General features: G+C 46.7%; 1 protein-coding gene across 1 annotated transcript; it reads right to left on the bottom strand.

Annotated features, from left to right (window-relative positions):
- Positions 1-448: 448 nt before the first annotated feature.
- On the bottom strand, positions 449-10,719 carry Isl1 (ISL LIM homeobox 1). The gene is made up of 6 exons (XM_051172547.1): positions 10,415-10,719; positions 9,282-9,471; positions 6,344-6,603; positions 4,283-4,569; positions 3,006-3,173; positions 449-862 (listed from the first exon to the last, which is right to left on the bottom strand). Exons 1-6 carry the CDS (start codon positions 10,440-10,442, stop codon positions 746-748), a joined length of 1,050 nt encoding a protein of 349 aa, XP_051028504.1. The 5' UTR covers positions 10,443-10,719; the 3' UTR covers positions 449-745.
- Between the last annotated feature and the right edge of the window lie 2,308 nt (positions 10,720-13,027).

The following is a 13,027-nucleotide window of genomic DNA, read 5'->3' as shown; positions in this document are numbered from 1 at the left end:
GGATCTCAAAAAAAAAAAAAAAAAAAAGAGAGAGAGAGAGAGACAGAGAGAAATAAAGAAAAGGAAAGGGAAAAATGGGAGAAGAGGCAAAAGTAAAAGAGAAACCAGCTACAGGGCATGCTAAAGAGACCCAGAATTTCAAATAATCCCTTGTCAAAACCAACTAAGAACATCGCAAACCAACACAGCTTTGCCTTCTTGAAAGGACGACTCTTTCAGCCACTGAGGCCGGTTTCTTCCACTTCATGCTGGCGCTCCTGTTTGGCAAGGCAATGACCAATATAGAAGCAGCACCATTCAGAACAGTATGGACTAGGGAACTTCTCTGTGTCTGCTTTTCCTCTAGATGTGCAGTGAAATGAAAATGCGCTTTTTTTTTTTTTTTTTTTTTGAGATCCTTGAATATAAATCCTCTACGTTTTAAAAACGTCTTTTTTTTTTCTTTTTCTTTTTCTTTTTCTTTTTCTTTTTCAGTACTCCAAGGTCATTGAATAGCATATGTTGGGCTTGGGGTTTTGTTTGTTTGTTTGTTTTTAATTCTAGTAAAATCCCATGATTGTCTTCACAGTGTCGCTACCATATCACCTTGTCATTAAAACAGACTTCGAGCACTTCATGGAGCATTCATTTCTCGATTCAGTTTTCGTTGACAGGGTCGTCAAACACTTTTATTTCGGAGTTCAACATAACTTCCCACTTTCTCCAACAGGGGGGAAAAAAAGGAATCCATCTGAATGAATGTTCCTCACGCCTCAATAGGGCTGGCTACCATGCTGTTGGGTGTGTCTGGGAGCTGAGAGGACATCGAGGCTACTTCACTGCCAGTGGAATTAGAGGCCGGGCCTCCTTCTGAAAAATTGACCTGTATGGAAGGTGGAGAGGTAAATAAAGGAGGCTTCAATAGTCCCTGCCGCACAGGTGTTACACTATGCATGCATGTACACGTTCCTGAAAATGGACAGGCACATCAACAAAGACATCCATGCCCATCACAGAGAATTTTAACAGCAGGCTTAAAGGAAGCCTATGAGAAGCACTTGAAAAGAGATCCTCTCGCTTTTTCCATCTTCCTAAAGGTCTCTCTTTTAACTCAAGCTCAATTCCCAACATTATGTCATGTTAAATTATTTAAGAGCAAATGTGTTTCCCATGGCAAAGTGGCATCACAACTCTCCCATAAAAGGCTGAAATAAAATTATCCTGCTAGTTACATGTAGCCCTGGGAGTAGAAGAGTTCTCTAGGCTTTCAAATCCTTTAGTTTTCAGAGTGGCTGGAGCTTCAGTGGACCGAGGATTCACTCCTTAGAGGGCTCATAGTATGGTCTCCTTGCCCCCTCCCCCACTTTCCAGGAGGAGACCCACATACTACACATCATCACGTTGCATATGTGGGGTACCGCAGTACTATGTAACCCCCACCGCCATAGCTGTACCTCCCACTCCTGGCTCAGATTCCACCTCACTGCTGTCACCTGACACTCAAGTTGTATGTGGAAGGTACCAACTCTTTCTTGAAGCCCCTCCTGACCTTCTTGCTATTACTCAGATGCTACCCATATAATGCTTCACGTAGACAACTTATTCTATTTAAAATAAAATTTTGCAGGCTACCAAGAAGAGACTTGACACCCTATGAGCATATACAGGGGGAAGAGGCCCCCTCAGTCACTGTCGTAGGGGAGGAGAGTAAGGGGAAAATGGGAGGGAGGGAGGGATGGGAGGATACAAGGGATGGGATAACAATTGAGATGTAATATGAATAAATTAATAAAATTTATTTTTTAAAAATTTCCCTCTAGTTCCAGAAGGCCCCCTTTTCTATTCTATTAAACTTTCCCCTTGAGAGTTCAAGGGACTTCTCAAATATGCCTGCTCACTAGGCTGGCCCATTTACACAAGTAGCCTGGAACCAAGCCTCTTTTAACCACTTGCCTCTGGCCAATCACCCTTATAACTGTTGACACATGAAAGCAAATGCCCTCAAGGCACAAGTGAGATTTAAAAACAAAAAACAAACCTATTTTCTACTGTTGCATTAGCTTTGTTTCTAAAGACAGGAGTGTTTTTACAATACAGTCTCATGTTTAATCAAACTGGATCTATGGGGTAAATTATACTTTAAGGGGGGAAACTAAGTATATGCACCATATCAAGAAGGTTGTGTCTTTAAAACTTTTGTTTATCTTAACCATTTATAGGCAAAAATGAATTCATGCTCCTCTCTGGATAAATGCGTTAGGCAAGTTGGTGCTAAGACATGTTTTTACAAATTAAGTATACATCGTCTCTGACAAGTCTGTTCCTTTTCGTATACATGCCACATTGAATCTAATTGTGTCATATCTAAACTTATTTATTTAAAAAATGTTTTAAAAGTACAATGCTTTAGATTACTGGATACTTTGAAAGAAACATAGCAACAATAAATATCAATCAAACTATTTGGATAAATAACTGTCCTCATTACTGACATATATTAAAAATTGTGTTCAGTCTACTGCCTGCATCCTATGAATGACAACAACCTATCTTATTACATCAAATGTGTATCACATTCACTCCTACTTGAACCATTCACTAGATACAGATAAAGTAACAAACTTGCTAATTGTTGATCCAAATGTCAAGGTGATCTCTGACGTCCTTGCAATTTATAACAGTCTAAGGTGTGTGATTGCCACTGCTTGTACCTCTGTACACATAACTACTTAGGCACCATGAAGTTCATCCCACCACGAGGCATGCCTCTTTTGTAGAAAAATCACCCTTCTTACTTAAAGTACACTGTCCCGTTTCTAAACAAAAGATTCACTAGAGATCTATGCCCCTTGCATTTGTCTCTTTCCTCTTCCTCACTTCTCTTTGCTTCCTCCCCAACAGTGGTATGGGGGGGGGCAGCATCTTCCCCCAGTGGGTCTTTTAGTACTTGACAGTTAAGACAGAGCCTCTCTTCTGTTGGGGATTCAGACCCCCCTCCCCCGCCCCATTTGGGAGCTGACACTTACCAGTTGCTGAAAAGCAGGCTGATCTATGTCACTTTGCAAGGCGAAGTCACTCAGTACTTTCCAGGGTGGCTGGTAGCTTTGCACTTCTACTGGGTTAGCCTGTAAACCACCGTCGTGCCTCTCCGGACTGGCAGCAACCATGGGAGTCCCTGTCATCCCCTGAATGTTCTGTGAATAATCCGGCCCATTCCAACATGTTAATGAGCAGACCCCCTCCCTCCGTTGGCTGCCTGTGCTAAGTAAATATACACAAGAATTATCTTATCTATACCGGTGCCCTGTGTTGACTGAGTTAATCTGCTGCACCTATGGGCATTAGAGTTCAATTTTGTTTTTCTACTTCTGTGTGCTGGATTATTAAGCTGGCTGGGATCTTATGAGAACTACACTAGCACCTTTCCCTTCTCCTTCACAGATTACCCCACCCCACCTCCCATCCGACTTCAAAGGCCACAGGGCCCCAGGAGTAGAAAGCTGAGGTCTTGCTTTCTGATACTGGCTTTCTAGGTAGTTTGGGTTAGCTAAAGATTTTCTCCCCAAGCAACTTCCCTGGCAGAGTCAGACCCCACCCCCAAGGCCTCTGGGTCTGGCTACTTCAGTGCTGTTGTGCACTAACTTAGAAAGTGCCCCTGTCCAGTCTTGGCCTGCCTGTCAAGTTTAATGACAACAGATTTTATGGCATTTAAAAATAGGGTTGAAGTAGTAAAGAGGAGAGGGGAAAAAAAAAGAACCTTAACTTAAGCGAGAGGTGAGTGTATGGGGAGGGGGAGGGGGAGACAGGGGAGGAAATGTTGTCTAATACATCAGCTAACGGCTCAAAGGAGGCTTTGGGCTCCGGCTGGAACAGGGGGTTGACTTCATGGGCGCCTTGAGGGGCTCCTCCATGGCAGGCCTCACCAAGTATCAGAGTGGGACCAGAATGGTGGCTAGATGGTCAGCTCATTGAATCATATTCTGAACCAGCGCTCAAGGTGCCATCCTTCCCAGTTTGGACAACTCTTATGATCCCAATGCTTGCAGTGCCTGGGCAGAGACTTCACTGCCACCTGCCTGGGGACGGGGAACTAGGTCCTTTTGGTTCCAGTTGCAGTTGAAGTCAAAGACCACGATCCTCTTGGGGAACCAGCAATGGATAGGGCGCTGCTCTAACCAGACAAGGGCTCCGGTTGGTGCTCTATGGACTACTGACCCATTAGATTATTGGCACACATGTGCTGGCCTGGTCTTCCGGGTTCCCCGGCAGCCCCTTCCTTGCTTGGCCCCCGGGGGCTACTCACAGTTTTGTCGTTGGGTTGCTGCTGCTGCAGCTGTTTCATCATGATGCTGCGTTTCTTGTCCTTGCACCGCTTATTTTGAAACCAGACCCGGATCACTCGGGGGCTGAGGCCGGTCATCTCCACTAGTTGCTCCTTCATGAGCGCATCTGGCCGAGGGTTGGCGGCATAGCACGTCCTCAAGGTGTGCAGCTGCTTTTCGTTGAGCACAGTCCGCACTCGGGTGGTCTTCTCGGGCTGCTTGTGGACGTGAGGCCGCAGGGCAGGCTGCCTAGCGGAGATGGGCTCGGCTGCGGGGCGAAGGGCCACCGTGAACATGCAAGGCTACTCTCTGCGACACAAGCCGGCTCCATTCCCTACCCAGCCGGAGCTCAGCACACCTCGCAGCAACCAGCGGCTGGGTAAGGGGGAAAATAATCTCGCTTCTTAATCAATAAAGGACAATGCTGCAGAGTCATGGGAGAAGGGGAGAGATGTGTCCTCTTCCCCTACTTATGTCCACTACTGAATTAGCCAGAGGAAGTGTATCTCTGGGAAAAGTCCCCACCCGCATCAGAGACATTTTTTCACCAGTACATTCCCTCCCTCCTCCTCTTTCTCATAAGCAGAATGACACAGATTATACTGAGAATCCCCACCTCCAGGTTCGGCTGTCCCTTGTGGGTAAAAAACATAGAGGGTACCTGAAAATAAAACGCAGACCACCCCAGCGACAGATAGAGACACTACAGGGCCAGGAAGTCTGCCACGGAAAGTCGGGGAATTCTGCCAGAAAGCCTTGAACTTCAATTACAGAGGACAAGCCATATTTAGACGCTAAAGAAATGCTGTATCCAGCTACTGGAATGGCGGGATGGTCCGCAGTCTTAGTACTGAACCAACAACGCGGGGTGTTCCTGAGGCCCGTTGACCCCAAGCAAAGGAAAACTGAAACTCTGTGGCACTGTCTAGGCTGGAGATAAACCACTGCCGGAGGATGCCCTTCCCGTCTCTCCAAGTGTTTCTGTGTCTTCGCGTTTCCCACCCTTGGCGTTGCCCCATAGCCTGCTAGTTAGAAATCACTAAGGATGGAATTCTCAGAGCAGCCAGGAAGGGGTGAGTGGGGGATGGGGAAAAGCTGTCACTTCCTCACCTCTGGTATTTAGTCGGGGCTGGTGACTTAATACTAAACAGGAAGGAGCGATGGAGACCAGCTTCTGACTGGAAGGCAGGTCGGAAACAAAGTCCTGCTGTCTCACAGGCTTGGTTCTAGCCAACCTTTAAGTTCCCACTTTCCTTTATGGGCAACGGGCCCTCTGATCTGCATGGGTACAAATCCTACACCTTCCACGACCCCCTGGGGTCAGGCCAAACACCTATGGGGTCAATTTAGAGCTACAGCTACAGGCTTGGAGATGAAATTCTCACCAAATCACATAGAATGAATGGCTTAAAGAGGCAGGCTCCTTTTTAAAAGGCAATTACTGCAGATTAGGCTGCTGACAGTTTTAACTTACAGCTCTGCTCAGAGCCTGCAGTTACTGACACTGTATCTTTTAGAGACTTATTTTCTGACAAAAGCATAAAAATAAAATAAAATAAAATAAAACCCTTTGGATTGGAGACGAATTCTCAAGAGGGAAAAAGACGCAGGAAACTAAATGCCTTGGGGCGGCTTAAGCTTCCTTCAGCGGGCTAGGGAGGAAAGTCCTGGAGACCCAGGGCTCCACCCCTTTAATTAGGCAGCAGCTAGGAGAAAACCTGGCAGAGAGCTGGAGCCCATTTTCAGTTAGCTACGGGTTGGAGGCCAAAGTAAAGCTGACAGTACAGTTTGGGCTTGTGTATACATGTGTGCACAAGTGGGGGTATGTGTATGTGTCTATATATGTGCACCCATATACAGACAGACCTGTAGATGTGTGCTTGTGCAGACAAGGCAGACGGTGAGGTATGGAAACTTGCTTAAAAGGCAAAGAGTGCACTTTGTTCACTGAAGGCACTTTCTGAGGCACCTTGTGGCCCCCAGGAAGGACTTAGCCCCGCCGACCTTCACCCAGCTAGACTACCCTCTGGGTAGAGAAGTACCTGCCATTTGCAGAGGCCGGGCTGGATGCAAGGGACTGAGAGGGTCTCCAGCTCCCAGGCTGGCTCTCTCCACCACGTCGTGGTCGGCGCGGCAGAAAAGCCCATCCTCCCGCAGCGCGAATTCGTCTCCCGGGATGAGCTGTCGGCTACAGGCTACACAGCGGAAACACTCGATGTGGTACACCTTGGAGCGGGCGCGCATCACGAAGTCGTTCTTGCTGAACCCTATGCTGCACTTGGCGCATTTGATCCCGTACAACCTGCAGGGGCCGGCCCCCCCGGCGTGGGAAGAGAAACACACACACACACACAAATGAGGGTGACTTCAGGCAGGTTCTGGCCCAAGACGGCCAATGGCCCAGGCCATAAACCTTGACCTGCCTGGGGAAGAAAACCAGAGTAGTAAAGTTGGGCAGAGTATAGAAACAACCTCCTCCCTCCCTTTCTCTTCCTCTCTCTCCCTCCCCTCTCTTTTCCTCCTTCTCTCCCTCCCTCTCTTTCTCCCCCCTCTCCCTCAACCACCCCTTCAACAAGAGCACCCAGCCCAAACCAAGGGAAATGTATTGGAAGATTCTGAACCCAGAGGCAGGCAGCCTCTTTTAACCACTCTCAGGGTTGTTCTTGCAAATCCTAGCAGGACGGACTGAATTCAGGGGATATTTAGTGACCAGTAGCACCATGATTTTCACTCTCTATCCCTCCATTTCTGCTACTAAACCGGTTTCTGAAATTGCAGCAGCAGCAGCAGCAGCAGCAGCAGCTGCCGCCGCCGCCGCCAAGGTTGGAAGGGAACTGACACCCACTCCATCTGTAAACTCACAGAACTGAGTAACAGAACGAAGCATCTGAGGGTTTCCAGGTTCCCGACAGCAAAGGCCTGCCAGTATTTATCCAACTAGATATTTTTTTCCACAGGCCACATGTTAATGGAAAGTTTCTCTTTTATTTTAAAACCCAGCTTCTGTTCCTTAAGCATCTACCTCTGTTTCAGTTTCCCTGAGGGCCAAGGTTAGCATGACAAACAAAACAAAACAAACAAACAAACAAAACCGCCTCACTTCTCAGAGCTTCCTCCCGTCCACCGGGCATTCAGCCCCAATAGGTTTCATCTACTCTTACACTGCCTGGTTCCCTCTATACCTATCAGCAATCAGTAATTCTTACATGGAAAGTGAAGGAGATAGGAGGAGACCCACACAAAAGAAGGGGCATATTGCTCCCTCAAGGGGAGATCTTAAAATCAAAATGGTCGCTCTGCCCTGCTATTGCAACTATAGAATCTCCAAAGGGGTTGTGCATGAATGAATGTTTGCATAAGCAAACACACACAGACACACACAGACACACAGAGAGAGAGAGAGAGAGAGAGAGAGAGAGAGCAGTGTAGAAAAGTAAAAGCAATTCAGTTCATTCATCTACAAATAGAGGTAGCCAGATGAGGAGGCAGGTCTGTATACAACTTAGCAAAACAGTTTCTTCAGAGGGTTTTCCTAGTGGGCTTCCCCGCTCCAGAATCCTGAAGGGTCACAGGAGCCAAGGAAACAATGAGGTTAGAAGGCAGATTTGAATTTTTTTTCTACCTTCTCGGTCTCTTCAACTCAAGACCGTCGGTTTTATAGGATGAAGACGCTCAGCCCGGTACCCAAACCATTTCCAAAATCCCTCCCCTTTCCCCAATCTCACTTCCTCCCCCTCCCCCTCCCCTCAAAGCATTAAAACAAAACAAACAAACAAAACCCTCCTCATTCATTGTTTAATTTTATCTATCATGAGAATACCCTCCATTCTATGGTTAAAAAAAAAAAAAAAAACAACTGGGCATTATTCTAGAAAGAGAAAAAACAATGACCTTTTTTTTTTCAAATCTTAACTAAACTTTGATAAAACTTCTCAAGTGTCAAAGCCCTTTATAGCTTACAAAAGCCACTTCCAAATTTAAAATCAGCTATATTTCTGTTATCACTAGTCTAACAGTGAAGTCGAAGGGTATCTTGCTTTGTATTAGAATGAACACATTTTCCTTTGGAAATTCTACTGGGCTTTTTAAGGTAAAGGGTGAAGTCTGTGATGTATACACACAAGTCAGAGAAAACTTGAAATTAGCAAAACCATGCAACAAAGGTAAGATTGGCTCCTCTGTGGTTTTGGTCTTGTCCATTGGGTGGTTCCCTTATTTTATCGGTTACTAGATTCGAATGTGAGAACGGAAGCTGTTCAATTACCTAAATATTACCAATTGTTCGCAGACAGATGATGGGCAATTTGATCTGCTCTGTCTAATTCATCAGCCCAGATAAGATAAGAAAGAAACGACAGATATCACCAAAGGGTTAATATTTAAAAAGATTAAATTTCCTGGTTTTTCTTTCTTTCTTTCTCTCCCCCCCCCCGCCTGCCCCCCATAAGGAATATTTTAGTTGGTTTTGAAATTTTCTAACCAAGGAAGAATCATCCCAAAAGTAAAGGGAGCAATGCTTGTGTTTGTTTTTCAAAGATCCTTTGGTGAAACATTTGTCTGTTTAATTGGCCCCCCCCCAAAAAATTTTTAAGTCGGTGATAAAACAGGAGAAAAATAAATAAGACTCTAACAATGAAAGTAGTGTTTTTTGTTTTTTTGGTTTTTTTAAGATTAAAAACCTAAATTCATTTGCCTTAATTTTGCTAGTGTTCTTAGAAGGGAAGTATTAAAGAGAAAAATAATTTTTCACATCAAAATTTCCAAGAGTCATTAACAAACCTTATCAACAAAAGTTTATGGAAGACACAATGAGACCTTCCCACCTCCAGAGACATGGAAAAAACAACAGTTTAATTTTTAAAACACTTCTGCAGGCTGCCTCTCTAAAAGCAAGCGTTCCCGAAACAACAAAGCCATGTCAAATACTAAACAAGAAAAGACAAGGAAATCTCAGAAAATAACGACTTGGAAGTGGCATACCTGATATAGTCTCTTTTACAGTAGGTTTTCCCGTCCCTAACAAAGCACGTACAGCTTTCGTCCAAATACTGATTACACTCCGCACATTTCAAACATGCCGCATGCCATTCCAAATCCGGAGAAACCCTCAGAATATACTGGTCGTGAATCTGATTGCCGCAACCAACACATAGGGAAATCAGACGTTTTTCTGAAATGAAAATAAATACATGATTGACTAACCGTTTACTTCCTACAGAGATAAACACACTTTTAGTGTCGTTCTCTTATAGGGTGTACTCTGAAAGAATTTCTTTCTTTCTTTCTTTCTTTCTTTTTTTGGGTGGTAATTGGAGTGTGCCATCAAAACCTTGACTCGCTTTTTTTTTAGGAGGTGGAATATATGTAAAATGCAGATTTGTATCGTCTACATTTGTACGCCTAGCACGCAATCAAACCCGCTCGTTTTTGTGTTTTCCCCCTCCTCCCTCTTTGATATAATCATTAGGCAAGATTATGGATAAGTCAAGTCAAAGAAAAGGTTTTGACTAGAAGCTTTAAACCAACACTGGCATGTCTATATTTTCCATAAAGCGTGTTCTTCAATAGCACACGGGAATGGGCATTGTTATAAGAGTAGATAGACAGCACTACGCTTGTCATTCGCTCTCTTTTGCAAATCTAATGCTAGTTCCTATCTACCGGTGTGGATCGTGCAGGCAGACCTTTGCTACATAATAACCTTTTCCAAGAGCTTGGGATTCCGGAGCTCTAATCACCGCACCAGGCGACTAGACTTTTGGAGGGGCACAGAGGCCGATTTAAAACACAAGGTTTAATCAGTTTCCCATAGATAAGAATCCACACCAAACATGCAAGCGTGGCGACAAGAGGGAGAAACGCAGACAAATCAAAACAAAATCAACAAAACAACAACAACAACAAAAAGAACGATCTTTTCTTCTGTCTCTCCAGGCAGTGAGTACACCAAAGAAGCCTGGCACGAGTTCCTCAGAGAGACACCCCCCCCCAACACACACACACACACACACACACACACACACACACACACACACACACACACACACACACACACACACACACACACACACAGGACAGCACACCAAGCCCCACAAGGTTAAACAGCCTCTTACTTTTTGGTGGATCGCCCATGTCTCCCATATCTGTAAGAGGGAGTAAGGTCCACAGTGAAATGGTGGTTGGACAGTTGGTGAACAGCCCACAGAGAGGATGCTCGTGCTGTGGCTTGGTGGGAAACAGTGGCCCCCCGGGGTTGCCAAGGCTTTGGGGGGCGGAGGGGGGGATGGTTAGCCGCTGCTGGCTGCGCCGCGCCCTCGCGGATCCCGGAGTCCGATTTAAGCCGGCGGAGTTGGCGGAGCGGAGGCGCTGCGGCGGCGGCGAGGGACTCGCGCGGATCGGGGCCACCCTCTCTCTCTCTTCCTTATCTCTTACTCAAACTTCTCAGCTCCAACTCAGCTCCATCGCCATTGGTCTGACGCAGCGCGCGGGGACGTCAGGCGAGCTCCGCGCCTATTGGCTGGGGGGGGAGCGCGGCGCAGCTGTTCTGATTATCATATTTCAGCCGGGGCGCCGCCGCGCGCCACTGCCCGCTCGGTGAGCCCGCGGGAGAGGATTAGGCCTCCCGAGGCCACCTCGCTTCTCCCGGCTCCCCGCGGCCACGGTCCACCCCCCCCCCCCCGGCCTCTGCCTCCTTATTCCTCCGTCCCCTCTCCGCGCCTTGACGGGGCCGTGCGGCGTCTCCTCGCGCGGCTCCTGCGCCCCGCGCTCCCCCTAGTCCCCGCGGTCCTCTGGCTGCGCTGAGCGCCGGGCTCCCTTTTCTGCCGCCGGTGGCGAGTGGCTGGTGGGTAGGTCCTTCCAGTGAACCTGGTCCCTCCCGGGCGCTAGGAAAAGGGAGGGGAGCTTGGAACCCTCTGCTTTCCGCTTTCCTCCATTGGCTCCCACGCTGGCGCGCACAGCCCTGGGCTCCGGCCGGCTTCGCTGCCTGCGGGAAAGGTGCATCTCCCGGAGCTGGCAACCCACGGCGCGCTAGGGGACCAACTCGGAGTGGGACGGTTAGACCCAGAGGAAACTGCTTTCTTTCTTTCTTTCCTTCCTTCTTTCCTTCCTTCTTTCTTTCTTTCTTTCTTTCTTTCTTTCTCCTTCCTTCCCTTTCTTCTTCCTTTCTCCTTTCTTTCTCCTCCTCCTCCCTCCCTTCCTCCCCCTCCCCCGTCCTTTCTTTTTAAACTGCTACTCTATTGACCCCGTCACTCTCCAGTGCCAGCTCTCCAAAGACTTGGGGTGGGAGGAAACGGGCACTTCTCGCTCTAGCGGACAATCAGGTTGGAAACGCAAAGGTAAAATGAAGTTAACTCAACGCGGCGGGCGCGGTAGACTGGCTCCTTTCCTTCCGACCTGTGAAGTCTGCTATTCAGTTTAACTCTAGCATGAAAGTGTGTACTAACCTAGAGTCAGAGTGCTGTACCCTGAAGTTTACATCGCGGTCCAGGTCTCTCTTGTCCACTCTTTTAAAAAGCAAAGGTGCACCCCGCCCTTTGACGTTTTGGTAATTATAAACGCGACTTTACATGAGTCTCTAGAGATTTTTAAATCTGCTACTGTGGAGGCGTGAGCAGGGAGGGTCTGCTGCAGAAGAAGAGTGGGATGCCTACTCCTCTTCAGTGCGGTTAGCTTTCTAATGTTTCCTCTGGGGAAGCCATCTGGAAGAGATGTAGGCTGCACCTCACCGGGAACTTTTGCCAATAATTTCTTTCGTGATTCCCAAAATTTCGCGCAGTCTTTCAAAGGCAGTTATTAGGAGTCTTATAGAACTCCCACGCTTCTCCCAGAGCTTCTAAACCAGTCATGTCTTATCTAGAGAGAGGGAGGGAGAGGAGAGAGAGAGAGAGAGAGAGAGAGAGAGAGAGAGAGAGAGAGAGAGATGTGCAAACACAAACCTAGAAGGATTCATTTGGTTTCTTGTTGCCCTAGAAGACCTAGGGAGTTAGAGGACTCCTTTCTTCCTATCTTTCCTTGGATCTAACTGTTGATAAAGCCTGTGAAACTAGGCCTCAGTGACTGACTTAGGAGGGTTGTGGCTTTCCAGAGTACACACACATAAGGAGAGGTTAAGAAGCAAGAATTGGTTTTCACCCACTTACCCTGTAGAAGCTTTACCAAGGATTCCGTTTTTGTTTTGTTTTCTTTCAGAAGATGGCAGATGGGATGTCTTCCTTTCTTCATCTTCATCATCATCATCATTATTATTATTATAAATTATTTTGAAGTGTGTGAGCAGGGTGGAAAGTTGCATTGACATAGGTTAAGTGCACTAGTTGTGTTTGCTTCCTCTCAAGCCCTGTTTCTGGTCCTGTGCGTGGAGTCTTTTGTCAAGCTGCTTTTACAGAGGCAGTGTCGATAATCCCCACGCGAAGCCCCAGTACAAGGGCATGCTACCCTCCTATATAACCAAGCTGACCCTAGTTTCAAACCAACAACAACAGCACCAAAGATAAATAGGGGATCTGAACTACTTATGTTTTCCCACATCACATTTATAACATGACATTAAAAAAAAAAAGCATCACAATCAAATGACTTGAGACCCACAAAGAGTCCTCACTATTCACCCTTACACACACACACACACACACACACACACACACACACACACACACGTTCATATAAACAGTGGTGTTTTAATTCCCCCAAGCAATACATCATTACAAAGAATCCTTGGTGATAGCAAT

This window comes from Acomys russatus, chromosome 30, assembly GCF_903995435.1.
Source record: "Acomys russatus chromosome 30, mAcoRus1.1, whole genome shotgun sequence".
NCBI classification, from domain to species: Eukaryota; Metazoa; Chordata; class Mammalia; order Rodentia; family Muridae; genus Acomys; species Acomys russatus.
Note: the sequence above shows the minus strand (reverse complement) of the source record. Positions and strands in the feature narration are given on the sequence as shown.

What these genes read in the sequence shown, in the direction of transcription:
- Isl1 (XM_051172547.1), bottom strand. Translation starts at nt 10,442, where the DNA reads ATGGGAGACATGGGCGATCCACCAAAAA. An exon ending in CCGGCCTCTGCAAATGGCAG is followed by an intron (nt 4,570 to 6,343) that starts GTACTTCTCTAC and finishes TTCGCCCCGCAG; the next exon opens with CCGAGCCCATCTCCGCTAGG. An exon ending in AGCAACCCAACGACAAAACT is followed by an intron (nt 3,174 to 4,282) that starts GTGAGTAGCCCC and finishes GATTATTCACAG; the next exon opens with AACATTCAGGGGATGACAGG.